The sequence below is a fragment of the Orcinus orca genome, chromosome 3, assembly GCF_937001465.1.
Source record: "Orcinus orca chromosome 3, mOrcOrc1.1, whole genome shotgun sequence".
Classification (NCBI taxonomy): Eukaryota; Metazoa; Chordata; class Mammalia; order Artiodactyla; family Delphinidae; genus Orcinus; species Orcinus orca.
In genome coordinates this window covers 78,603,514-78,630,851 of record NC_064561.1, presented here as the reverse complement: position 1 = coordinate 78,630,851, position 27,338 = coordinate 78,603,514, and the positions used below count along the sequence as shown (strand labels likewise).

General features: G+C 37.1%; 1 protein-coding gene and 1 pseudogene across 5 annotated transcripts in view; both read left to right on the top strand.

Moving 5' to 3' along the window:
• Positions 1 to 14,369, top strand: part of SLC27A6 (solute carrier family 27 member 6) — a 64,135-nt gene extending 49,766 nt beyond the window's left edge. For 3 of the 5 annotated variants that reach the window (XM_033405834.2, XM_033405835.2, XM_004279868.4), the window contains exons 6-10: positions 4,167 to 4,257; positions 7,024 to 7,222; positions 8,467 to 8,564; positions 9,736 to 9,866; positions 13,786 to 14,369. In XM_033405834.2, coding sequence (XP_033261725.1) covers positions 4,167 to 4,257; positions 7,024 to 7,222; positions 8,467 to 8,564; positions 9,736 to 9,866; positions 13,786 to 13,962 — 696 coding nt within the window. In that variant the 3' untranslated portion in view covers positions 13,963 to 14,369. The remainder of the gene's footprint in view (positions 1 to 4,166; positions 4,258 to 7,023; positions 7,223 to 8,466; positions 8,565 to 9,735; positions 9,867 to 13,785) is intronic. The other 2 variants (XM_033405833.2, XM_033405836.2) reach the window with 2 other exon arrangements.
• Positions 14,370 to 14,507: 138 nt separating this feature from the next.
• Positions 14,508 to 25,238, top strand: LOC101274698 (HIV Tat-specific factor 1-like; annotated as a pseudogene).
• The last annotated feature ends 2,100 nt before the right edge of the window (positions 25,239 to 27,338 follow it).

Genomic DNA, 27,338 nt, shown 5'->3' with positions numbered 1-27,338 from the left:
TCAGTTGCAGCTTGGGAGTCCCTAAGACCACCTTTAAGTTTGATAATTCACTGGAAGGAACACAAAACTCACCAAAAGCCATATAATAGTTACAGTTTATTACACCTAAAGGATATAGATTAACATCAGTCAAGGGAAGGAACGTCAGTCAAGGGAAGGCCAGGGTAGAATCCAGGAGGGTACCAAATGCAAGGCTTCCAGTCGTCCTCTCCTGTGAAGTCAGGAGGATATTACTCTCCTGGAATTGATGTGTGACAATACATGGAGTATTGCCAACTCAGGAAGCTCACCCAGCCTTGATGTCCAGAGTCTTTTGCGGGGGCTCAATCTTTTAAATCTAGTTGGCTGCCTCTGTGGTCAACCTCCACCTCCAGTCCCTCAGGAGGTCAAGCTGGGTGACCCAAAGCCCCAACCCTGCATAACATTATTGGCATGGCTCAGAGACCCACTCTCAATCATAGAGTTACTATCTGGTTGCCCAAGGTCCTTAGGCAAATAAAAAGTCCTGTCCCTCATGACATTGTGAGAGATTATCTCCCAGAAGCTGAGAGCAAAGGCCAGGCCTCTAATTAAATTTGTGGTTAAAGTTAAATTCTTTGACCCCATAGGGACTGGTATCTGTTATGCTAAACACACATTTTAGTTTAACTTTGGTTCCATTTTCTTTTGTTAAATTCAAGAAAATTTAAATTGATTGCATTTACTAGAATGGTGTGGTTTCATTTTTCATAAATTATTTTACTAATCAGTTTCATACCTTTCCCTCTATTGATTTAAATGCATTTGTAATGATTGTTCATCAAATGACTTTCTTTATATATATTTATAATGTTTCCAGTATGCCTGACACAAGTGAGCACAGTGAACAAAACGCACATAAATTCCTGCCCATGTGCAGGTCATGCTCTATTGAGGAAGACAGAAAACAGACGAGATCAATAAATAAAATACAGTCTATAGCACATACTCATTAGTGCAAAAGAGGAAAATTAAACAGGGAAAGGAGATTGTGTGTATGTGCATGTGTATTGGGAGGCGTTTTTTGAAATTTTAGATAGAATGGCCAGGGATCACTTTGTATTGAGAATATATTACACCATGTTAAGAATGGTTTACTTTTGGTTAAAATTTGGGGAAATTTAACTTTTTCTTCTTATTTTTCTGTTTTACTTGATTTTTAAAAAATGATTATTTTTTAAATACAAGTCTGCAAACCATTCAGAAAACTATTCTGTTGCATAATAGTGCATCCTAGAAATGAGTATTCATAATGTCCCAAGTCTATATAATATTACATGTTACTATAGGTATATAAATGTATATTTATGATAGAGAGAGAGATGATAAGTTTATGAGTGTGTGTGTTTGTATATTTTAAGGGTCTTCTGTTTAAGGAAACAGAGAAACCACCCTTTACCTATGGTGAGGGATAAATGAGCCTGTACTGTATAGGTCAAAGCAATGTAGTATAATGCTGAGGCAAAAAATTCCTGAATTCGAATCACTGTACCTAGGGCTCTAGTTCCAGCTCTGCCACTACTTGACTTTTTGACTTTGACAAGTCACTTTCTTCTGGATTCAAAGTCTACTCATTTATTTATAGAGGAAATAATTTTTGTGTTCCCTTTCTAACTTCTAAATTTGCAAATCTGAATATGCAAAAGCATACAGGTATGTGTGGGAACTCCAAGGGCCAGTGTGCACAGTCACATAGATGTATGCTGTACAGTTCTGGGGACCCATCTGTCTAGACTGTTACAAATGAGAACCCCTGCAGCTGCGTTCTGGCCATGTGTACCTCTTCCTATACCTATACCTGTACGTGTATGTATACTATACATTTAGGAGATATTGAAGTGTGGCATCTGTTTCGTTATTTGTGTTATTATAACATAACCGTTTTTGTAACCTCATGGGTCCTCTTGAAGGCAGGAAAAAAAATAGAAATCCTTCTAGCTGAGACTTAATGCTCTGATCCAGGCTACTTCTAGAAGGTGCTGTGATATATTTAAATTTCATTTGTATTATAAAATTACTCAATTTCTGACCATCAAGTCCCCTGTATCTGATAACAGGCACACTGAACAGTGATTTGGTGTGGAATGAATCTTACCCATGCGTGTGGTTGCCAAATTAATGTAAAAGAAATAATGTTAAAGATGATATTACCAGTTGCTGGGCAAATTTTTCAAAATATAAAGCATGTTAAAACACAAGAGAGTAATAAACAGGACTCTGTTCTAGTTTGGCCGAAATGATAAATGCAGTTCTGGAACCTCTGGAATCTTTCTTTTGATGAGTCATTAGGCAAGTAGCCAATATCCTATTAGCCCAATTACAGACAAAGACCAACAAGATGCAAGCTTGCATTTTAATAAGAATCTTTATGTCAAGAGTAACAATTTTTTTGTTTTGCTGTCTCTTTCATTGGCCCTCATCTTAAAATAGGATAATATTAACTTCTACCTTATAGGGTTTTTGATGATTAAATTAAAAGCTCTTAGCACAGTGACTGAGACACAGTAAGTACTCAATCAATATTAGTTGCTCTCAGACTTCCCTGGTGGCACAGTGGTTAAGAATCTGCCCGTGAATGCAGGGGATACGGGTTCAATCCCTGATCCGGGAAGATCCCACATGCTGCAGAGCAACTAAGCTGGTGTGCCACAACTACTGAGCCTGTGCTCTAGAGCCCATGAGCCACAACTACTGAAGCCTGAGCGCCTAGAGCCTGTGCTCCACGGCAAGAGAAGCCATCTCAATGAGAAGCCTGCACACCGCAACAAAGAGTAGCCCCCATTGCCCCAACTAGAGAAAGCCTACACGCAGCAATGAAGACCCAATACAGCCAAAAATAATAAATAAATACATTTATAAAATATATATATATATTAGTTGCTCTCATTTGTATTTTAATTCAAACAATGAATTGTGATTGTAGTTACATGCTGACTTCCCTGAGATGTTTGTTTAGTCTTTGATAATAAATTATACTATTACATTTATCTCATTAATTTTATTCATATTTTCCCATTTGTTCTTTGTTTCTCTCCTTCTCCTCATGCTCCTCCTTCTCTCTTTCTCTCTTTTGTTTGTCCTTCCTAATTATTTTTTCTCACTTCATTTTATCACCTCCATTTTAGTTTAGTACATGCTGGTTCAGCTTAATAAGATTGCTTGTTTAATTGATTGGGAAAACCTCAATTTTCTTATGCATGAAATGAGGGAGTTGGATTGAACCAATCTGCAGTTCTCTCCCAGGGTCAGATTTTGAGGATCTGTGAATCTGCATGACATGGTAATATGAACATTACAAGAGCAGAGGAGCTGGAAATATTGGGGGTCAAGGAGAGATGTCCAATTAGCTTGTTTCCTGATGTGATGAGGATGTTCCAACAAATTTCCATCTTACACCACAACTGTGTACAGAAGTACTGAGGGTTAGTTTAAGGACATTAAATTGAAAGGCCTGGGGAAAAGGTCTAAGTAAGTGACAAAAACAAGTACTTTTGAGGCATCTAGTCCCTTTACAAGGGATGGTAAGTTAAAATACACAACACAATCCTTGCATTCACATAGTTGACATTTTAGTTCTATTAAAACTTTCCATTTCAAGGGATGTTTGAAAGATTGCAAAAAGAGAAGGCAAGAAAGTGTCCTCTTGACTATAGTTAGCAGAGTATGTGATTTCGTGCAGGGATTGCTTCCTGGTACTCAAATTAGGGGAGTTCCCTGGCTGTCCAGTGGTTAAGATTTTGATCCCTGGTCGGGGAGCTAAGATCCCACATGCCTCGGGGCCAGAAAACCAAAACATAAAACAGAAGCAATATTGTAACAGATTCAATAAAGACTTTAAAAAATGGTCCACATCAAAAAAAAGAAAAAACTTAAAAAGAAAAGATTAGAATTAGTAAGGCTTTTCTAAGGTAAGGTGCAACATAAAAGAAGTGAAAGTAAATGCCAGTACATGAGCGCTGTTTACTAACAGCTTCAGTTTTGATTTTTAAACATTTATTTAACTTTTTACCAGGAAAGCTCACTTGTTTTAATAAATCCACATTCTAATTCTGTATTTCAATTGACTGAGATTTAAATCTACTACCAGGAGATGTCATTGCACAAATAAATAACTAAATCTTGTTTTTGTTTCATTCTGTTTTTTGCAGCTTTTTTTCGCTTTTGACTTGATAAAGTATGATTTTCAGAAAGATGAACCCATTAGAAATGAACACAGCTGGTGTAGTCGTGTGAAAAAAGGTAAGATTCTTGTATTTGAAGATGTCTCCTCAGGCAAAGTTCTTGAATTTCTCTTTAATTACTGAATTTAGAAGAGAAAGAGTGGTTATTTCTAATATGTGACTTATTTGGAATTTTAATGCAGGTAGAATGGTTTAATTATTAGAAGTTAGAGGCCCCACGTGGGTCACTCAGATGGTAATTACGAAAATTTAAAAGTGATTACTGTGGGCTTATAGTTCTCTTAATCCACCACTCTTACAGTGGCATATGTCTGATGTCCTGTACCACCAAGATATAATATAAAAATGCATGGCAATTTATGATTCTACGTATAGTGGAAAGTGAGACAGACTTTGATTCAAATCTGGGCTCTCACACTTAGAAACTGTCCAACTTTGTCAACCTGTCTGAGTCTCATTTTCTTCATATGCAGAGTAGAGGTAGCAGTGTTTCTTTCGGGAGGTGATTGTTGATACTTTAATGAGATGATGTATGCAGAGCCCTCTGGAGGGCCTGTCATGTGGCCAGTTACCTCCCTCCCTTTCTCTTCTTGCTCCCACTCCCCCTCCACCAGGCTAGTCTTTCTCATAGTTTTGGGTTAGAAATTTTAAGGAAAGCGAGTGCCCCAGTTAACGTGCGGCTGCATGTAATCAATCTAGAAAATTAAATGTAGAGATGTGCCCTTAGTATTGGTTTGAGATCCAGTCTGAAAGAATCAGGCCCAAGTTACTTTCTACTGCCTCAGAATATGTTTAAACTACATTTCAGAGATGACTTCAAATATGGAGATAAAGGTCACAGACCCGGGTTTCTTTGTTTTGGTTTTGGGGTTTTGGTTGTTTTCCTGGTAGCTGAAAGATTGGACAAAAATATAAGCCTTGTCTTTTAAAAAGCAAATTTCCCAATCCTCTGAATTTCAAGAGCATTTATCAAATATCTTTCTCTAATTCAACTCTATAGACAGCATCTAAGAAAAAAGTCACTTCTAAGGAGATTGCAAAGAACTTTATTTAAGCACTCTTTTCTAGTGTGTTTTATTTATAACAATTACAATAATATCTGATATTGGAACTTGAATCCCAGAACTGCTTATGCAACCTCAGGGTTTTTCAAAAACAGATTGTCCCCAAATATCTGCTTTACAATTTTGTAATTCTCATTATGGATTGCTCAATTTTATTTTACATTAAAGCATTGTGTCTTTCATAAAGTATGCCTGGGAGGGAAAGATAAGTATACACTCTGACCTTTTTAAGCATTTGCAATAATTAATTTGTCAGTGAAGAAACTATCACCTGTGTCCTGAAGAAGGAAAATAAAGAACATAAATTTTAAGGGAAATATAAGAGGCTTAGAAAATTCTGAAATGTATATAGGGGATGTAGATGGATGGGATATGCGAGGGAGGACAGCCTTTGGAGTCAGATGGACCTGGTTAAAAACATTCCAACGTCAACATTTGTCAGCTGTGTAATATTGGGCAAATTACTTTTTCTTCCTCAATTTCACTTGTAAAATGAATACAATATGAGGCCCTGTCTTACAGGTGTGTGATGAGGATGAGATGGGATACATATGTAAAGTGCTCAGAGTAGTGACGGGTACCCAGAGAGTGCTCAATAAGTGTAACAATGGCAGTGATTATGCTAACGATGCTAATGATGGTGTCCGTGATGACAGTGACAGTGAGGGGTCCCTGCTGAGTCAGGGCAGGCTAGTTTTGGCCAGTGGTATGTGTGCCCTTGGAACCCATAATGTCCAGAGGAGTGGGAGCAATAAGAATTGAAAAGAGAGTGTTAAAATGACATAAATCGCTTTAGAGTTTGCTGGAATACAGCCTCATCTAACCCATCACATAGATGTTAGTTTCTTCACAGTGGCCAAAACAAGTCAGCAATGACCTTGAAATCTTCTGGGGAAGTGATTGCTGGTCCCCTTTGTCTTCTACTCTTAGTAGTTTTTTACCTTGTTGATGGCTGGGCAGTATCTTGATTAACTTGAAAAAGTCCGATTAAAAATTATTTTAAATAATGTGTCTAAATGTAATTAAAACGAATAAATTTCGTGGCTTATCTCCTGTCCATTGAGGATTTCCAGAGTAACATTCCAGAGGAATAAAACATATTCTTAAGCTTCTAATAACATATTTATTAAATCAGAGATAATATTGTACAGAAAAATCATAGGGACTTGAATTTGAGTTCTAGGTCCATTCCTTTTTATCTGTTGGACTTTGCTAACATACTTCCTTCTTCTGGACCCTAGTGCCTTCCCTGTGAAATAGGGATTATAATGATCAATTTCAAAGGATTTCTTTGAAAAATTAATAAGGTGACAGTTGCATTTCTCTTGGGGCTTGCTCCATAGTAAGTGCCCAATAAATAAATATTGCTACCATCATAACCTTATTTAAAATTATTATTGTAGTTGTTATTTATATAATTGTCATTATTATCAGTGTTAGAATCTACATAATCAAAAAAAGTAGCCATTGCTGTATCCACCCAGGATGTAAAATAAATTTAATATTCCTTTCTTTATATTCCTTTCTTTATATTCAATTTCCTTTTTGTTAGTTTTTCCAAAGTGATTTGTGCTTTGGCAGTCTGTGAAATGGTGTTAGATTTAGGCACCCAGAGTAATTGATGTCAAATATAATAAAAATAAGTTCAGAGGAAAGTAATATAAGCTACACTGGATGTGTTGGTCATATGTAACTTAGGTACATGCATGGTGTGTGTAATAATAGTTTTAATCAAATCACTGAAAATACCTCTCTCTCAGGGGAACCTGGACTTCTCATTTCTCCAGTGAATGCAAAGAATCCCTTCTTTGGCTATGCTGGAAATAGGAAGCAAACAGAAAAGAAATTGCTTTGTGATGTTTTTAAGAAGGGAGATGTTTACTTTAACACTGGAGATTTAATGGTCCAAGACCAGGAGAATTTCCTTTATTTTTGGGACCGTATTGGAGACACTTTCAGGTATGAAATAGCGTCGGTTGCAAAGCTTGCTCCATGATTGTGAACCCTGCTCTGAGTGAGGCTCTGTGGAAACATTATACACCACCTGCTGCCTACCTTCAGGGAACGGAGAGCTTTTATCTCAATAATGTCTCCCAGTTTAAAAATTCACTGCCCATCTGTTTCTAGATTGAAACATAAGTTACATTTTGATGTCATTTTTGTAATTATCTTAACGAATCTTTTGGGTCCAAATCAGTGAGCTCCTTTTTTTTTAGCATATGATACAGGCAGGCTGATGTGAAGTCTAAATGGTAGGGTTAAAACAGAAAACCAATTTAGTCAAATATGGTCTAATTCTTGACCTAATGGCAAAAATAGTGAAACAGCAAAATTTCCCTTTCTTATATTTGCTTTTTTAATTCCTTAGGGTTATTTTAGGCTTATGAATTTATTTTGCTTTACTAATCAATGACCATAGAACAGTAGAGGACAGACAGTAGACAGTCCCAAAACGTTGAATGAATAAATGAATTATATTTCCTCACCTTCTTTGTGTCATGTTAGGAGGTCACCTTATGTAAAATCTTTTTTTTTTTTTTTTTTTTGTGGTACGCGGGCCTTTCACTGTTGTGGCCTCTCCCGTTGCGGAGCACAGGCTCCGGACGCGCAGGCTCAGCGGCCATGGCTCACGGGCCCCCCCGCTCCGCGGCATGTGGGATCTTCCTGGACCGGGGCATGAACCCGTGTCCCCTGCATAGGCAGGCGGACTCTCAACCACTGCGCCACCAGGGAAGCCCGTCAATTCATTTTAATTAAAACATTCATATGCATTAAAAGAGCCAAAGGGGTTAATTCCTAGAAATTAAAGGGGGTCAGTACACCAAAAGACAACTATAGCTTTCCTTTCAGTTTTTTCTATCATTAGAGATAGAGAATGCTTTCTTTGTACTTCACTGTTATTATATTACAAAACAAAGAGGGATTTGTTATCTTATTTTTTATGACATATTAAAAAAAAACCTTTTACAGTAGCAGTTGATACCAATGAGACACAGATAATGTAATTTTAAATAAAAAATAGATACAGACTTTGTTGACTTCTCAAAAAAGTTCTTCCTTAGAAATGTTTTTCATTTTGAAAACTGCCATTATTTTTTATTATTAGGTGCTTGCACAGAGCCAAATGCAAGACACTAAAACTTAAAGCTGGGCACCTCATTCTTCAAGTATAGGTAACTAACTGGAACTTGTTTTTTGTTTAGATGGAAAGGGGAAAATATTGCAACCACAGAGGTTGCCGATATTGTTGGAATGTTGGATTTCATACAGGACACAAATGTCTATGGTGTGGCTGTACCAGGTATGAATATGTTTCAGGTTTGGAAATGGTTCTCAGAATGTGCCACTTTCCTTTCACTTTGCAACAATTTTATTAACTCAGCATTTCATTTTTCACATATTAAAATAAATATCTTAGTTTTGGGTTGGCAAGTAATGTCCTAGACCAAGCTAGCAAACTTCATGGTCACACCAGGGGAAAGGTACCCACTGCATTTTAATGTATGTGTGTATTTCTAAGCAGATCTTGAAAACTCTGATCAGTGACTCACTGCTAGAATATTTACAGCTTTTCAATGGTCTATTATTTTTCTCTTGATGACTAGAGTTTATACATACCACTAAATAGGAACATGTTCTAATTTAAATGTTTAATAACACTGACTTGCAGTTAAGTTGAATCTTTTTCAGAAATTATTTTAAAATGTGGTTGGCCTCATTTATCGTTATAAATTTGCCTATGAGGATTGTCTCACGTTGGTGAAAATGGCAAAGAAAAGTGACCAACTTGAAATCACAGGACAGCTATTCCCCTTTACTGCCTTTTTTTTTTTTTTAAACAAATGACAGTATTTTCCAATTAATGTTTGTAGGTGCAGGGGACACTGAGTGTGGGAATGTTTGGATAGGGGGGCAAAGAAAGAGGATATTAACTCTAATAGACAGGCACTGGGTGCTGGGAAAATGCTACAAGAGATTCCAAAGCCCTGGAAAAAAGGTGACATGATAAACAGTAAGCAATCTGTGGAATTAGTTGTGGAAATACCTGCCTCTAGTTTCTTAACTTGAATATATTGAATAATACCCTTTATTTTTTGCATTGATGCTTAACATGGACATTTCTCTAAAATATATTTGCCTTTAAAAAAATGTTTCCTCTTAATATTTTATAATAATAGTGGCAGGATGCATATTATGGGTCACTTATGGTGTTTTCTATTCCATCTATTTTAAAATGTTTCTGTAGTGTAAACAATTAAACATAGACTCTGTACTTCCTTTCTCCTAAATCATTTCTAGGGAGTAAATCATATGCCCGGAAAGACCCACTCATTTATGCTACTGTTGCATTGTTATTGCTGCAATGGATGTAATGTCTATATTTGTAACAATTAGTGTGTAATTAACTGGATTTTTTTAAAAGTTCACCTACCACTTGTAAAACTGATGTTATTACAAACTTTTTTTTTCAGATTATGAAGGAAAAGCAGGAATGGCTTCTATAACTTTAAAACCAAATATGTCTTTAGACTTGGAAAAAGTTTATGAACAAGTTGTAACATTTTTACCGGCTTATGCCTGCCCACAATTTTTAAGAATTCAGGTAATTTTACCTACCCATAAAATTTAAGACCAGGAATCTGGAGATGGTTTAGTTATAAAATAATATTTACCGCTTAGATAATAGGTGCATTTTATTTTTATTAGAAAATTTCAAGAACAATGAAAAGCATTGGGATGCTAATTTATGCCATATTTGAAGCCTAATTGTAGAAGGGAGGACAATAAAATGCTAGGAAGTCGTTGTCGTTGTCCTACTTGTTGCTCTCCTCCTCTTCAATCAGATAAATGAGGGTCCCAGTGATGGTGGCAAGCCAAACCCAAATCTTACACATGCCTTCATGCTTTGTGAAGACATTTGGTGCTGTGTACCTAAAATTAGGTTCCACCAAGCTGACATCAGAGTGTCTGCAGGATGTGTGTAGACCCTCAGGGCAATTGGCTTTAAGCAATTTTGCCTTTAATTTTTTGTTTGTTTGTTTTTGCGGTTCGCAGGCCTCTCACTGTTGTGGCCTTTCCCGTTGCGGAGCACAGGCTCCGGACATGCAGGCTCAGCAGCCATGGCTCACGGGCCCAGCCGCTCCGCGGCATGTGGGATCTTCCCGGATCGGGGCACGAACCCGTGTCCCCTGCATCAGCAGGCGGACTCTCAACCACTGCACCACCAGGGAAGCCCCTGCCTTTAATTTTTTAGCTTCATTCTGTCCAGTCTCCTTCGGGGACCTTATATTTTGCAGGAATTCTGAACTCACTGGTTTTGAGAGTTGGGCTTTCTCTTGTTAGGCTGCTGGAGTAAAGTCCAATAAAAAGGAAACAAAATTTCTCAGCTCCTGGGTAACTCTGCCTGCTCATTTATCCAGCCATTTATTCATTTGATATTGTGCCTCAAATATAATTTCCCAAAGCTAGTCCTCATCATCTCTTAACATCCAATCACATAGAACTTTTCTGGATATGTTTGTCATATCACTGTTACATCCCTGATAGAGCAATAGCTGACTTAATATTCTTTTTTAAAGCATTTGCTGGGTAATCCTTGTGGCCAAGTCACTGCTTGGCCAATGAGACACATCATCTAAACTGTCATAAATACATATTCCATTTACATAATATTTTAAGAGCTTTTACATATATTGTCTCATTATTTCATAGCAGTCCTCTGAAATAATAAAGGTAGCTAAATATGGAAAAGAAGTAACATGGTTTTAATTGAAATTTTTGAAATAATTGTAGATTCACATGCATTTGTAAGAAATAATACAGAGAGATCCTGTGTAAATGATTACAAACAGGATATTGACATTGATACAATCCACTCATCTTATTAAAATTTCCTGTTTTACTTGTACTCATTTGTGTGTATGTGTGTATTAAGCTCTATACATTTTTATTACCTGTGTAGCTTCATGTATCAATGACCATAGTCAAGATATGGACAATTCCACCACCACAAGGCTCCCTCACGTTACCCTTTTATAACCACACCCAGCTCCCTCCTGCCCCTCCCATCTTGCCCCAGAACGAATGGATTTTAATTCTTAGTAGAGTAGAAAGTTGATGGATCAAATAATATTTTAAACATTTTCCTCCAAGGGAAACTTAAAATTCACTGTCATTAAGCAGAAGAAATATTTGTCACAGGACTCCTCTGTAAGATTAAATCAGTCTTGTACAAATTTAGAAAATATTTTAGGATCATTAAACACCTAAAAGAACTTGGCCCATGAGTGTTACGTTTATTACAGTATTTACTATAGTTAGCACTATGAATGACACTTAGTTGGCACTAAAAGTATTATTATTATTATTTATTATTTTTTTTTAGAAGATGTTAGGGGTAGGAGTTTATTAATTAATTTATTTATTTTTGCTGTGTTGGGTCTTCATTTCTGTGTGAGGGCTTTCTCTAGTTGTGGCAAGTGGGGGCCACTCTTCATCGCAGTGCGCGGGCCTCTCACTATCGTGGCCTCTCGTTGTAGAGCACAGGCTCCAGATGCGCAGGCTCAGCAGTTGTGGCTCATGGTCCTAGCTGCTCCACGGCATGTGGGATCCTCCCAGACCAGGGCTCGAACCCGTGTCCCCTGCATTAGCAGGCAGATTCTCAACCACTGTGCCACCAGGGAAGCCCCGGCACTAAAATTATTTAATGAATTATAATAAATGATCTGATATAAGCAATCAAACATATAAGTTACTTCTGACAAAATGAATAAGACAACTATCTTATTAAAGATCTGTTTAGCACAAATTTAAAAAGGATTCTTTTTAGCAATAAATTTACAAAAAATTTTTAAATGTGATATTACTCAGTATGGCTGAGATGAAATTAAACTGGTCCTTTTATTTTGCTTCTGGGAACACAAATTGTTATCATCTCTCTTGAAAATAAGTTGGTAAATATGTGATCATGCTCTTAGAATTTGCATATATTTTGATTTAGTAATTTCATTTCCAGAAATTTACCCTTAGGACATAATTAAAGATGTACAAATGTTATATATAAAATGTTATTATTTATGTAGTAAAATTTTTTAGTATTCTCTATATAAGTTCAAGAATAAGAGTAAGGTTAATTAACATATATAATTAGATGAGATCCTATGAAACCATTAAAAAGTGCCATTTTGATGAAAATTACCTAACCTGGAGAAACATACCAGGTTAATTTTTTTTTTTAAAGAAGGCAGACTGTCAAATTGTATAATGTGAACTAATTTTTTTAAAAAGAGAAAAGAATATGTGTTTTTACACAGTTACATCTCATTCTGTGATGACAGTGTTGGGTAGAGGATGAGAGCAGGGAAGAAGTTTCAAAGAGAGGTTGACTTAGTTGCATTCGTTCAGAAGGATGCATAAAAATGGCCAAACTATTCATAGAACCTTGTATGGACCCTGCATGTCATCTGACTTAAAACAAGGTTGCTTCCCTATGCCTGAAACGACCACAGAGATAATATCCTTGTCTCCTTTAAATTTCTTAAAGCAAAGATTCTTAAACTTTCTCGATTCATAACGTCTTTCGTGTCTTAGTAATTAATTCATGGCACTCTTGGGCCAAAACAAATACCTAAACATTCATTTATTCAGTACTTAGGGCAAAGCAAAATAACTATTTAGGTCTAATAAATTAGTTGCTCTTTGAAAAAATAATGCATATAAATGGAAAGAAAAATGCTTTTATTTCATATTTAAATAACCACATGTATTAAGGAGATGTAAGTTGGGCATTGCACAGCTCCTCAAATGTTGGAATGAGATTGTGCTGAACAGGGCCAGACTAATTCCATAGTCCACCTTGACTTTTGGTTATACTTGCTTTTTATCATAGCAACCACCAAAAACCCTGTTTCTCAAAGATATGACATCATTGAAAACAATGTATCATAAACTAATATTGAAACTGAACTACTTTGACCAAGTAGTTGGTAGTGTGACAACAGATGTCACTGGGTTTACCTTGAAATTTTTAAATATCCTATGGGGACTCTGGCAATTCACTGAGGTACTATGAGGCAACTCAGTGCATAGTTTGGGAACCCAAGTTTTAGATCATTCCTTACCCCCTCTGGTTCTTGCAGTATTCTGCCTTATGGAATAGATTGCTGTCTTTTATAGCTTTTATCTTCTTGCTGTCTAGTAGCATTCTTAGTACATAATATTGCCTTGACATTGGATTGAAGAGATAAACCTATATGTTTTAGACATATTTGTAATCAGTTATTAACTATATTCATAATTCTTATATGTTGAATGAAGCTCACAGGAAAATCAAGGTAAAGATTTAAATGTTCTAAAGAGCATTTTAAAATTTCTAATATTAAATTATTAGTAGTGAAAATAGAGATGGTCACTGGATATAAAAATGCTTTCATTAAATATTACAGTCTATATTGTTGAATATTTTATTTGTATATTATACATAATATTGACTGACTCCACTAATCCTGGTCACTGTTTTATAGGAAAAGATGGAAACAACAGGAACATTCAAACTACAGAAGTTTCGGTTGGTGGAAGAAGGATTTAGTCCATTGAAAATTTCTGATCCACTTTACTTCATGGATAAGTTGAAAAAATCATACATTCCATTGACCAAAGAAATTTATCATCAGATAGTATTAGGGAAGATTAAACTTTAAGCTTTTTTATATATGGGATTTTCCTATGCTGCTTAGGAGAAGTGAAAGGGAGAGTATGTGATTCTTTAATATGAAATGGGGAGAGGGAACTGACATTAAGCATGTGCTATATTTCCTTAACATGCAACAAGTTTTCTTTAATTAAGTACTAACTTTAATTTGTTTTAATTGATAACAAACTTTGGGTGATTATTCTTTTTACCTATTTGGGATTCAGTGCATAAGTAAATATCTGCCTTAAAGTTTTTAAATAATTAATAAGTGGTTAACAATTTAGACACCTGCTAAAAATTTACTTATTAATATTTAAAATTTCTAGTTTTGAGTAAAGGGTTAAATTTTAATCAAATATTTGATTTTTATGTGCCCTGTCCTATAACTCAATAAAACCATCTTTATTAATATGAGTTTTGAAGTTTTGTTTTGATGTTTTTAATTGTAAATATTCATTCAAAGGAAGGTAACTAACTAAATGTATGCACTCCTGTCTCCCTTATCCTAAAATCACATTAAGATGCTAGAAGAAATGTAAAAATATGAAACAACAAAGCACGAAAACTGGTAAGCCCAAAGCATTTAGGAATTTTGGGAAGATATATAAATGGGATCAAATTGATGCTAAAATCCAACAGAGCTGTAGGAACCACTAATAATACAGGGAAAGAATAGACTAGACTAGGACCCATGTGTTAACACTAAGATCAGAGGCATAAAGGCTTTGAGTGTGAACAGGTTTTTGAGTAGTTAACTGGGAAGTGTATCATAAAGTAAGTGTAATAAGCACAATGGTACTTATCTCCATGTGGAAGCACCAGCCTCCAGTGTTTGCCTCAAGCCAAAAACATATAAGAGACTCTCTTACCAAAGTGAGCTAACTTCCATGGGAGGGGGTGGTGGAGTTGGACTAAGAAGCAGAGTAGGGGACAATGGCGACTGCATCAGCCTAAGTGGGCCTCCATTTTCAAGTGGTTTCTGGACGTTGCCGTGGGAGCCGCAGTCGTCTCAGACCCGATCGGTGGCGGCAGCTCGTGTGTGCGCTGCTGCCGTGTTCTGGATCGAGTGGCGGCGGCAAGACCTGGCAGGGTGAACCAGTGTCAGCTTGGCCTCTTCGCTCGCCTGGACCCTGCCCCTGGGCTAAGTCGTCAACATGAGCGGCAACAACTTGGGTGCGAATGACGAGTTTGATGAGCAGTTGTGAATGCAAGAATTGTACGGAGACACCAAGGACTGTGATACCCAGAAAGATCCCAGTGGAGAAACCAATTCTTTCAGGCAGCAGCCGACTGACACCCTGTATGAATGGGACCTGGACAAGAAGGCTTGGTTCCGCAAGATCACTGAAGATTTTATTGCTACATATCAGGCCAATTATGGATTTTCTAATGATGGTGCATCTAGTTCTACTGCGAGTGTCCAAGATGTTAGTGCTAGGACTACAGAAGAACCTCTGCAAAGAAAAACTCCCAAACCCAGTTATCCCAAAAAGAGGGGAGAAAAGAGAAAGGCTGAATCAGGATGGTTTCATGTTGAAGACAGAAATACAAATGTATATGTGTCTGATATGCCTCCAGACATTACAGTGGATGAATTTATACAGCTCATATCCAAGTTGTGCATTATTATGAGAGATCTTCAAACAAGAATTTAAGGTCAAGCTTTACAAAGATAATCAAGGAAATCTTAAAGGAGATGGACTTTGCTGTTATTTGAAGAGAGAATCTGTGGATCTTGCATTAAAACTTTTGGATGAAGATGAAATTAGAGACTACAGATTACATATGGAGGTGGCAAAGTTTCAACTGAAAGGGGAATAAGACACCTCAAAGAAGAAGAAGAAGTGCAAAGACTACAAGAAAAAGTTGCCTATGCAACAAAAGCAGTTGGATTGGAGACCTGAGAGAAGAGCTGGCCCAGCCTGAATACACCACGAGCAAGTTGTCATCATCAAAAATACGTTTCATCATATGGATTTTGAGGATGATCCACTGGTGCCGAACGAGATCAGAGAAGACCTTCAAGTAGAGTGTTCAAAGTTTGGACAAATTAGGAAGCTCCTTCTCTTTGATAGGCACCCTCATGGTGTGGCCTCTGTGTCCTATAGGGACCCGGAGGAAGCTGGTTATTGTATTCAAACCCTCAATGGAATGTGGTTTGGTGGCCATCAAATCACTGCCCAAGTGTGTGATGGGACTACAGATTATCAGGTGGAGGAGACCACAAGAGAAAGGGAGGAAAGGCTGAGAGGATGGGAGGCTTTCCTCAACACTCCCGAGGCCAACAGAGGCCTTCAGCTTTCAAATTCCTTCTGTGCTCCAGAAGCGTGGGACCTTCTAGAGTTAGGTATTTTTCAGAGCACCCTGGCACATCTCAAATGAATGTTCAAGAAGCCACAACTGAAATGGCATTTGAAGAACTTATAGATGAAAAGAAGTTTGAAAAAACAGAAGATAGGGGAGAAGATGAAGAAGCTGCTTCTGAAAAAGATGCTAAAAGAAGTGGCCCTGAAAAAGAGGCTGAAGAAGGCTGTCCCCAAAAAGAATCTGAAGAGAGCTGCCTCGAAAGAGACTATGGGGAAGGCTGTCCCAAAAGAGAGCGTGAAGAAGACTTCTTCAACGGAGAGTCCAGAGAAGGCAGCCCCGAGATGTAGCATGAAGAGGGTAGTCCTAAAAAAGAGTCAAAAGAGAATGGCCCTGAATGAGAGTCCAAAAAGAAGAGACCCAAAATGGATCCTGATGAGAATGGCCTTGAGCAGGAGTCTGAGGAGGAGGCCAGCCCCCAAAAGGCAGCTGAAGACAGCAGCTCAGAACAAGGGTCTGAAGAGTGCTCAGAAAAGCAATTTGAAGATGACTCTGAAAAAGAGTTAAAAGAGAACGGCCTTGAGAAAGGTTTTGAGGAAGAGGGCTCTGAAAAGGAATTTAATGAAAACGTTTCTGAGGAAGAGTTAGAAGAAAATGACTCTGAAAAATCAGAATTCAAAGATGACAGCTCCAGGAAAGTGTTTGATGAAGAAGGCTCTGAGAAGGAATTTGACAAAGAGTCAGATGAGAAGGAAGAAACATATGAAAAAGTATTTGACGATGAGTCGGATGAAAAAGAGGACGAAGAAGATGCATAAGAAAAGGGGCTGGGAGATGCAAATGAAAAGAACGAAGAAGATGATGCAGATGAAAAGGTGTTTGAAGATTCAGATGGAAAAGAAGAGGAAGATGTAGATATAAAGGAAGATGAAGACATAGATGAAAAGATGTTCAAAGATGAAGATTCCAACGAGAAGTTGTTTGATGACAATTCCAGTGACAAGTTGTTTGAAGATTCTGATGAGAGAGGGACTGCAGGTGGTTTAGGGAATGTTAAGGAGGAAGGGCCCCTGTCCACAGGCAGCAGCTTTGTCTTCAATAGTGATGACGATGATGATGACGCTGTTTAATCCCTTAAACTTGCTTTGTAGGGCAATTCCTCCATCTCCATTTTGCCTCTGCTCCAGGGTAATTACTAGTAGTGTTACATGAACGTGTGCCTAGAGGTAGGATGCCATCAGATTAATGCAGTGAAGTGTTCATGGCTACCTGTACTTAACAATTTTAAATATATGTGAATTGGCTGTTCAATTCAAACTTCATAGCATAATACAAGTCAACTGGATCCTTGCCCTTTGTCAAATTTGTTAAGTGCATGCAGAATAATATTTTTTAAAGTATTCTGATTGAAGTTTGTGATATTCAAAAATAAAAAATAAGTTGTTAATATGAAAAAAAAAGGAAGAAGTAGAGTAGGACCCAGCAGCAAACTCCTTTGCCCATAAATCTAATTCTCTGTACAACCAGAAGGAAAGTTGGCTTTGCCTCATGTTGCCTCCACATGCTAAAAAGTTTATTTTGGTGGGAAGAGAAGTTGCAGATGGTTCCTTTTTGTCATTGTTAGGAAAACATGTGTTATAAAGTTAAAACATTTTTTAAATGTAAAGATTAACCATAAGTAGCATAGAAATAAAAGGTCACACTTTCAAATAAAAAAAAATGAAAGAGAAATAATATCAGTTTTGCAAAAATCTGTAATTTTAAGAGAAAGAAATTTTTTAAATGAATAGAAATAGAAAAAGTTAAATAAATCTAAGGATATCCATGTTACCACTATATAAATGAGAATGGATTAATTGTCTTTATTAAAAAAATATTAAGTAAATGAAGAAATTGGCATTTAATTTTTATATTGATGATCTGGCTGTTCTTTACCTTTCCCATTAAAAAACTGTTTTGCCTTTATATTTTTAATTTAGATTAAAATGCTATAAATCTGAATGAACTTTTTTTACTAATTCATAGCTCTTTAAAATCTCTGGAGACTAGATTGGGAGACAAGGTTGTGGAGTAGAAGGACACAAGCTCACCTCTTCTTGCAGAAACACCAAAATCAAAATTAACTGCTGAAAGCCATCAACAAAAAACGCTGGAACCTACCAAAAAAAGATACCCTACATCCAAAGACAAAGACTGTAAGAGGGGTGCAATCATGATAAAATCAAATTCCATACATGCCAGGTGGATGATCACAAACTGGAAAATAATTATACCACAGAAGTTCTCCCACAGGAGTAAAAGTTCTGAGCCACATGTCAGGCTCCCCAGCCTGGGGGTCTGGCAATTGGAGGAAGAACCCCCAGAGAATCTGGCTTTGAAGTCCAGCAGGGTTAGATCACAGGAATTCCACAGGACTGGGGGAAACAGAAACTCCACTCTTGGAGGGTCCACACAGGGTCTCATATGTACCAAAACCCAGGGATAAAAGCAGTGAACTCATAAGAGACAGGGCCAGACCTACCTGGTAGTACTGGAGGGTCTCCTGTGGAGGTGGGGGGGTGGCTGTGGTTAGCTGCAGGGACAAGGACACTGGCAGCAGTAATTCTGGGGAATACTCACTGGTGTGAGCCCTCTCAGAGGCCACCATTTTCTCAACAAGACCTAGCCCAACACAATAGCCTGTAGGCTCCAGTGTTGGGACACCTCAGGCCAAACAACCAACAGGGCAAGAACGCAGCCCCACCCATCAGCAGACAGGCTGCTTAAAGTGTTCCTGAGCACACAGCTGCCTGAAAAACACACTCCATGACTTGGCCCTGCCCACCAGAGGGATAAGACCCAACTCCACCTACCAGTGGGCAGGAACCAGTCCCTCCCAAATGGAAGCCTGCACAAGCCTCTCAGACAGCCTCATCCACTAGGGGAAGACAAACTACAACCTTGCAGCCTGTAAAACGGAAACCACAATCACAGAAAGCCAGATAAAATGAGACAGCAGAGGAATATATCCGAGATGAAGGAACAAGATAAAACTCCAGAAGAACAACTAAGTGAAGTGGAGATAGGCAATCTACTGGAAAAAGAATATAAAGTAATGATACTGAAGATGACCAAGATCTCAGAAAAAGATAGAGGCACAGATAGAGAAAATACAAGAAATGTTTAACAAAGACCTAAAACAACTAAAGAACAAACAGATGAACAATACAATAACTGAAATGAAAACTGCACTAGAAGGAATCAAAAGCAGAGTAACTGAGACAGAAGAACGGATAAGTGAGCCTGGAAGACAGAATGGGGGAATTCACTCCACGGAACAGAATAAAGCAAAAAGAATGAAAAGAAATGGAGACAGTCTAAGAGATATCTGGGATAAACACACCAACAATTGCATGATAGGGGTCCCAGAAGGAGAAGAGTGGGAGGAAGGACCTGAGAAAATATTTGAAGAGATAATAACTGAAAACTTCCGTAACATGGGAAAGGAAACAGTCACCCAAGTCCAGAGAGAGTCCCAGGCAGGATAAACCCAAGGAGGAACACACTGAGACACATAGTAATCGAACTGACAAAAAATAAAGACAAAGAAAAAATATTGAAAGCAACAAGGGAAAAGCAAAAATAACATACAAGGGAACTCCCATAAGGTTACTGGCTAATTTCTCAGCAGAAACTCTGCACGCCAGAAGGGAACAGCACAATATAAAGTGATGAAGGGGTAGAATCTACAGCCAAGAATACTTTACCCAGCAAGGCTCTCATTCAGATTTGACAAAGAAATCAAAAGCTTGACAGACAAGCAAAAGCTAACAGAATTCAGCACCACCAGACCAGTTTTGCAACAAATACTAAAGGAAATTCTCTATGTGAAAAAGAAAAGGCCACAACTAGAAACAAGGAAATTATGACTAGAAAAGCTCACTGGTAAAGCCAACCATACAATAAAGGTAGGAAATCATTCACACACAAATATATCAAAACAAGCAATTGTGAGATGAGGAAAGCACAACACAGGATATTGGAAATGCACTTGAAATTAAAAGACCAGCAACTGAAAACAATCTTGTTTATGTATAGATGGCCACATCAAAACGTCATGGTAACTGCAAACCGAAAATCTGTAATGGATGCACACACACAAAATAAAAGAGAATCCAAACACAACACTAAAGTTAGTCATCAGATCACAAGAGAAGAGAACAAAAGAGGAAGGGAAGAAAAAAGACCTATAAAAACACATCCAAAACAATTAACAAAATGGCAGTAAGAACATACATATCGATAATTACCTTAAATATACATGGATTAAATGCTCCAACCAAGAGACGTAGACTGGCTGAATGGATACAAAATATAAGACCTGTCTTATTTTGTACACTGTCTACAAGAGACCCACTTTAGATCTAGGGACACATACAAACTGAAAGTGAGGGGATGGAGAAAGGTCTTCCATGCAAATGGAAACCAAAAGAAAGCTGGAATAGCAATACTCATATCAGACAAAATTGATTTGAAAATAAAGACTGTTACAAGAGACAAAGAAGGAAATTACATAATGATCAAGGGATCAATCCAAGAAGAAATATAACAATTGTTAATATATAGGCACCCAACATAAGAGTGCCTCAATACATAAGGCAGATACTAACAGCCATAAAAGGACAAAGTGACAGTAACACAATAATAGTGGGGGAGTATTAACACCCCAGTTAAATCAGTGGACATCTCATCCAGACAGAAAATCAATAAGGAAACACAGGCCTTAAATGACACTTTAGACCAAATGGAATTAATTGATATTTAAAGAGCATTCCATCCAAAAGCAGAATACATATTCTGCTCAAGTGCATATGGAACATTATCCAGGATTGATCAAATGCTGGTCCACAAAGCAAGCCTCAGTAAATTTAAGAAAATTGAAATCATATCAAGCATCTTTTCCTACCATAACACTATGAGATTAGAAATCAACTACAAGAAAAAAAAAACTGTAAAAAACACAAACACTTGGAGGCTAAACAATATGCTACTAAACAACCAATGGATCACTGAAAAAATCAAAGAGGAAATCAGAAAATACCTAGAGACAGATGAAAATGAAGGCACAATGATCAAAAACCTATGAGATGCAGCAAATCAGTTCTAAGAGGGAAGTTTATAGCAATATAGTCTTACCTCAGGAAACAAGAAAAATCTCAAATAAACAACCTAACCTTACACCTAAAGCAAATAGAGAAAGAAGAACAAACAAAAGCCATAGCTAGTAGAAGGAAAGAAATCATAAAGATCAGAGCAGAAATAAATGAAATAGAGATGAAGAAAATAATAGAAAAGAAAAATGAAACTAAAAGCTGGTTCTTTGAAAAGATGAACAAAATTGATAAACCTTTAGCCAGACTCATCAAGAGGATTATAAGAGACTACTACAAGCAACTTTATGCCAATAAAATGGACAACCTAGAAGAAATGGACAAATTCTTAGAAAGGTACAATCTTCCAAGATTGAACCATGTAGAAATAGAAAATGTGAACAGACCAATCACAAGTACTGAAATTGAAACTGTGATTAAAAAACTTGCAACAAAAAAGAGTCCAGGACCAGATGGCTTCACAGGCAAATTCTATCAAACAATCAGGGAAGAGTCAACACATAGACTTCTGAAACTATTCCAAAAAATTGCAGAGGAGCACTCTCAAACTCGTTCTATGAGGTCACCATCACCCTGATACCAAAACCAGAAAAAGATATCACAAAAAATGAAAATTATAGACCATTATCACTGATGAACATAGATACAGAAACTCTGAACAAAATACTAGCAAACAGAATCCAACAACATATTAAAAGGATCATACACCATGATCAAGTGGGATGTATCCCAGGAATGCAAGGATTCTTTAATATACACAAATCAATCAATGTGATACACCATATTAACAAACTGAAGAATAAAAACCATATGATCATCTCAATAAATGCAGAAAAAGCTTTTGACAAAATTCAACACCCATTTATGGTAAAAACTCTCCTGAAAGTGGGCATAGAGGGAACCTACCTCAACATAATAAAGGCCATATACGACAAGCCCACAGCAAACATCATACTCAGTGGTGAAAAACTGAAAGCATTTCCACTAAGATCAGGAAGAAGACAAGGATGTCCACTCTCGCCGCTCTTATTCAACATAGTTTTGGAAGTCCTAGCCACGGCAATCAGAGAAGGAAAAGAAATAAAAGGAATCCAAATCAGAAAAGAAGAAGTAAAACTGTCATTGTTTGCAGATGACCTGATACTATACATAGAAAATCCTAAAGATGCTACCAGAAAAGTAATAGAGCTCATGAATGAATACAGTAAAGTTGCAGGATACAAAATAAATACACAGAAATCTGTTGCATTTCTATACACTAACAACAAAAGATCAGAAAGAGAAATTAAAGAAACAATCCCATTTATTATCACATCAAAAAAATAAAATACCTAGGAATAAACCTACCTAAGGAGGCAAAAGACCTGTACTCTGAAAACTGTAAGATGCTGATGAAAGAAATCGAAGATGACACAAACAGATGGAAAGAAATACCATGTTCTTGGATTGGAAGAATCAATATTGTGAAAGTGACTATACTACCCAAAGCAATCTACAGATGCAGTGCAATCCCTATCAAATTACCAATGGCATTTTTCACAGAACTAGAACAACAACAACAACATAAAATCTTAAACCTGTATGGCAACACAAAAGACCCCAAATAGCCAAAGCAATCTTGAGAAAGAAAAACAGCTGGAGGAATCAGGCTCCCTGACTTCAGACTATACTACAAAGCTACCATCATCAAAATAGTATGGTACTGGCACAAAAACAGAAATACAGATCAATGGAACAGGATAGAAAGCCCAGAAATAAACCCACGCACCTATGGTCAATTAATCTACAACAAAGGAGGCAAGACTATAAAATGGAGAAAAGACAGTCTCTTCAATAAATGGTGCTGGAAAAACTGGACAGCTACATATTAAAAAATTAGAACATTCTTTAACACCATACACAAAAAATAAACACAAAATGGATTAAAGACCTAAATGTAAGACTGAACACTCTAAAACTCTTAGAGGAAAACATAGGAATAACACTCTGACATAAATCACAGCAAGATCTTTTTTGATCCACCTCCTAGAGTAATGGAAATAAAAACAAAAATATACAAATGGGACCTAATTAAACTCAAAATCTTTTGCACAGCAAAGGAAACCATAAACAAAACGAAAATACAACCCACAGAATGGGAGGAAATATTTGCAAACAATCCGACCGACAAGGGAATAATCTCCAAAATTTACAAATAACTCATGTGGCTCAATATCACAAAAAAAACTTTGCAGAAGATCTAAATAGACTTTTCTCCAAAGATGACATACAGATGGCCAAGAGGCACATGAAAAGATGCTCAACATCCCTAATTGTTAGAGAAATGCAAACCAAAATGACAATGAGATACTCCAATAAAGATGTTTAAAGAAAGAAATAAGACAATGAGATATCACCTCACACCAGTCAGAATGACCATCATCAAAAAGTATGCAAACAGGGCTTCCCTGGTGGCGCAGTGGTTGGGAGTCCGCCTGCCGATGCTGGGGACATGGGTTCGTGCCCCAGTTCGGGAGGATCCCACATGCTGCGGAGTGGCTGGGCCCGTGAGCCATGGCCTCTGAGCCTGCGCGTCCGGAGCCTGTGCTCCGCGACAGGAGAGGCCACGGCAGTGAGAGACCTGCATACCGCAAAAAAAAAAAAAAAAGTCTGCAAACAATAAATGCTGGAGAGGGTGTGGAGAAAGGGACCCCTCCTACACTGTTGGTGGGAATGTAAAGTGATACAGCCACTATGGAGAACAGTATGGGGGTTCCTTAAGAAACTAAAATAGAGCTACCATATGATCCAGCAATCCCACTCCTGGGTATATATCCAGAGAAAACCATTGTTCAAAAGTATACACACACCCCAATGTTCATTGCAGCGTTTTTTACAATAGCCAAGACATGGAAGCAACCTAAATGTCCATCAACAGATGAATCAATAAAGAAGATGTGGTACTTATATACAACGGAATATTAGCCATTAAGAAGAATGAAATAGTGCCATTTGCAGCAACATGGATGAACCTGGAGATTATCATACTAAGTTAAGTATATCAGACAGAGAAAGACAAATATCATATGATACCATTTATATGCGGAATCTAAAAAGAAAAGATACAAATTGAACTTATTTACAAAACAGAAACAGACTCACAAATTTAGACAACAAATTTATGGTTATGGGAGGGGAGATTGGGCATTTTGGGTTGACTTGTACACACTGCTATGTTTAAAATAGATAACCAACAGGGACCTACTGTACAGCACAGGTTTGAGGGTTTGAGGGTTATTTTTGAAAGCAATCTTGGCAATAGACATAAAATTTTTTCAGTATACCAGAAGCTCAGCAAACCTCAAACTGGAAAAATACAAAGAAAACCATACCTAGGCACATTATGATCACACTGCTGGAAACTACAGATAAAGAGAAATTCTTGACAGTAGTTAGAGAATAAAACAGCATGTTACATTAAAAATAATAATAAAGGACTTCCCTGGTGGCACAGTGGTTAAGAATTCTCCTGCCAATGCAGGGGACATGGGTTGGATCCCTGATCTGGGAAGATCCCACATGCCATGGAGCAACGAAACCCGTGCACCACAGCTACTGAGCCTGCACTCTAGAGGCTGCGAGCCACAACTACTGAGCCCACGTGCCACAACTACTAAAGCCCATGCACCTAGAGCCCGTGCTCCACAACAAGAGAAGTCACTGCAATGAGCAGTCATCACAATGAGAAGCTTGTGCACCACAACGAAGAGTAGCCCCCTCTCTCTGCAACTAGAGAAAGCCCTTGTGCAACAGCGAAGACTCAACACAGCCAAAACTAAAGAAATAAAAATTTAAAAAAAATAGAATAAACCACCAGTTTGAATTATGACTGACTTCTCATTGAAACTATGAAAGGCAGAAGAAAATGGAATAATATTTTTAAAATGATAAATAACTGAAGCCAGAATTCTATATGCTGGAAATGTATTCTTTAAGGATGAAAATGAAATAAAAGAAGTTTCAGATAAAAAAATTTATAGCCAGGAATCATGTATTAGAAGAAATACAACAGTAGCTTCTATAGACCAAGGAAAAATAAGAGCAAGTAGAAACTCCTGTCCTCAGGAAGGAATGAAGAATATTGAAAATGGTTAATATGTGGGTAAATATAAAAGATTATGTTATTTCTTTGTTTAAAGCATAATTTGTAATACTGTTTTGGAGGCTTATACTCTGTGTAGATGTAATGCAAATAATAATTATAGCATAGAGAATGTGAAATTCAATGGAAAAATTATAGATGTCTATGAAGCACTGGGGAAAGAAATCTTAAGATTCATTACAAATTAGGAAACTGTAACTTAAAATAAGGATGAGATACTTTTTACCAATGAGATTTGAACAATTAAGAAGATTGGATCTGTCTAGCTCTGGCAACATACTAAAAATAGAAGTCTTATAGGCATTGTTGGTGGACCTATAAGTGGGTTCACCTTTCTGGAGGATAGTACCTATCAGAATATAAAATGCATGTAACTTTGATCCAACAATTCTACTTCTAGGAATAAAAACTTATTGATAGTGAGCCAGTATTTATGTCAGATTATATTCAGTTCAGGGCAACATTATTAATTGAAGAATTGAAGACAACCTAAAATATAGAAAAGTAAAATAAATATTGGTAGAATCCATATTTTGTGTTGCTCTGCAATGATTACAAAGAGTGACTGAAAAGTCAGCATGTGCTGACATGGAATAATTTCCATGTTATATCAGTAAGAATGGAGGTTATTTATTTAAAGGGTATTTATCATTCATTAAAAATACATTGAGAAGTATAAATATTTACAAGGACAGTTTCAGATAGTCTAATTAATTAAGTATAGAATTGGATGGGGAATGGGTGGGTTTTTACTCTTTACCCTCTGTGTCATTTGAAGTGAAAACTGCCATACACTGCTTATGTATGCTTTTAAGACAATTTTAAAGTTAAGTGTCTTGGCATCTTTAAGGAAAGCATAAGACAGATAGCAGAGAATTGAATTAGGTGTTATTACAGGGGGGAATTTAAGATGCTCAACCTTTCTCAATAGAAATAATTTTTAGGTTGTCATTTTCTCTCTCAATAAAATTCACTTCTCTGTAGATTGTACCACTTCTTGACATATTTAAGATGAATTAAGACAGTTCAAGAGAAGAGGAAAAAGCATCTGATATTTTTTATAAACTTCACACATGAGTGTTATCTTCTTGAGGAAGAACACTGGCTGTTAATTCTGTCTACATATCAGTAAATTTGTAAGTAAAATTTTTAATGTGTAACAAAAATCAAGTTTGAACCACATTCTTGATGATCTTTCATTGTTTGTTACATCTGCATTTTTACTAGTGAAAGGATTTATTATCGAGACTGTGGTTTTCAGACCAGAAAGCTCTGGGCAATGTCTTCACCAAATTAAAAGTCAAAGTTAAAATGCAGTACTAAAACTGTCTATGGAGTTTACTAACCTCTTGCAGTGCTTTCATTGTCTTTTCCTTAGTCAGAATTTTGGTCTCTTGATTTAATCTGACATTTAGTCTATGTAAACTGTTTGACTCACATCCTTCTGGAGACAGGGGCATAGCTGTATGATTACCATACAGCTGTGTACTCTGTCACATTTCAACAGTGAGGTGAGAGAGTGAAAGTATGATTGCGTTTCTCAGTCAACACAACCTGACCTTGTGAAGAGTGATGCTTCCTCCTCTTCATCAGACTACTGCAGGAAGCTCTTATTGCCACAGTCCCCAGCCTCCAACAAGAGACATGGTTCTCAAGGCCAGAGTGAGTAACAATCATTTTTACATCTTTTAATATACAGATTCTCAGGTGCTACCCAACTCTACTGAATCAGAAACTCTGTTGGGTATAGGTCCTGGGAACTTGCATTTTAACAACTCCCCTAAGATT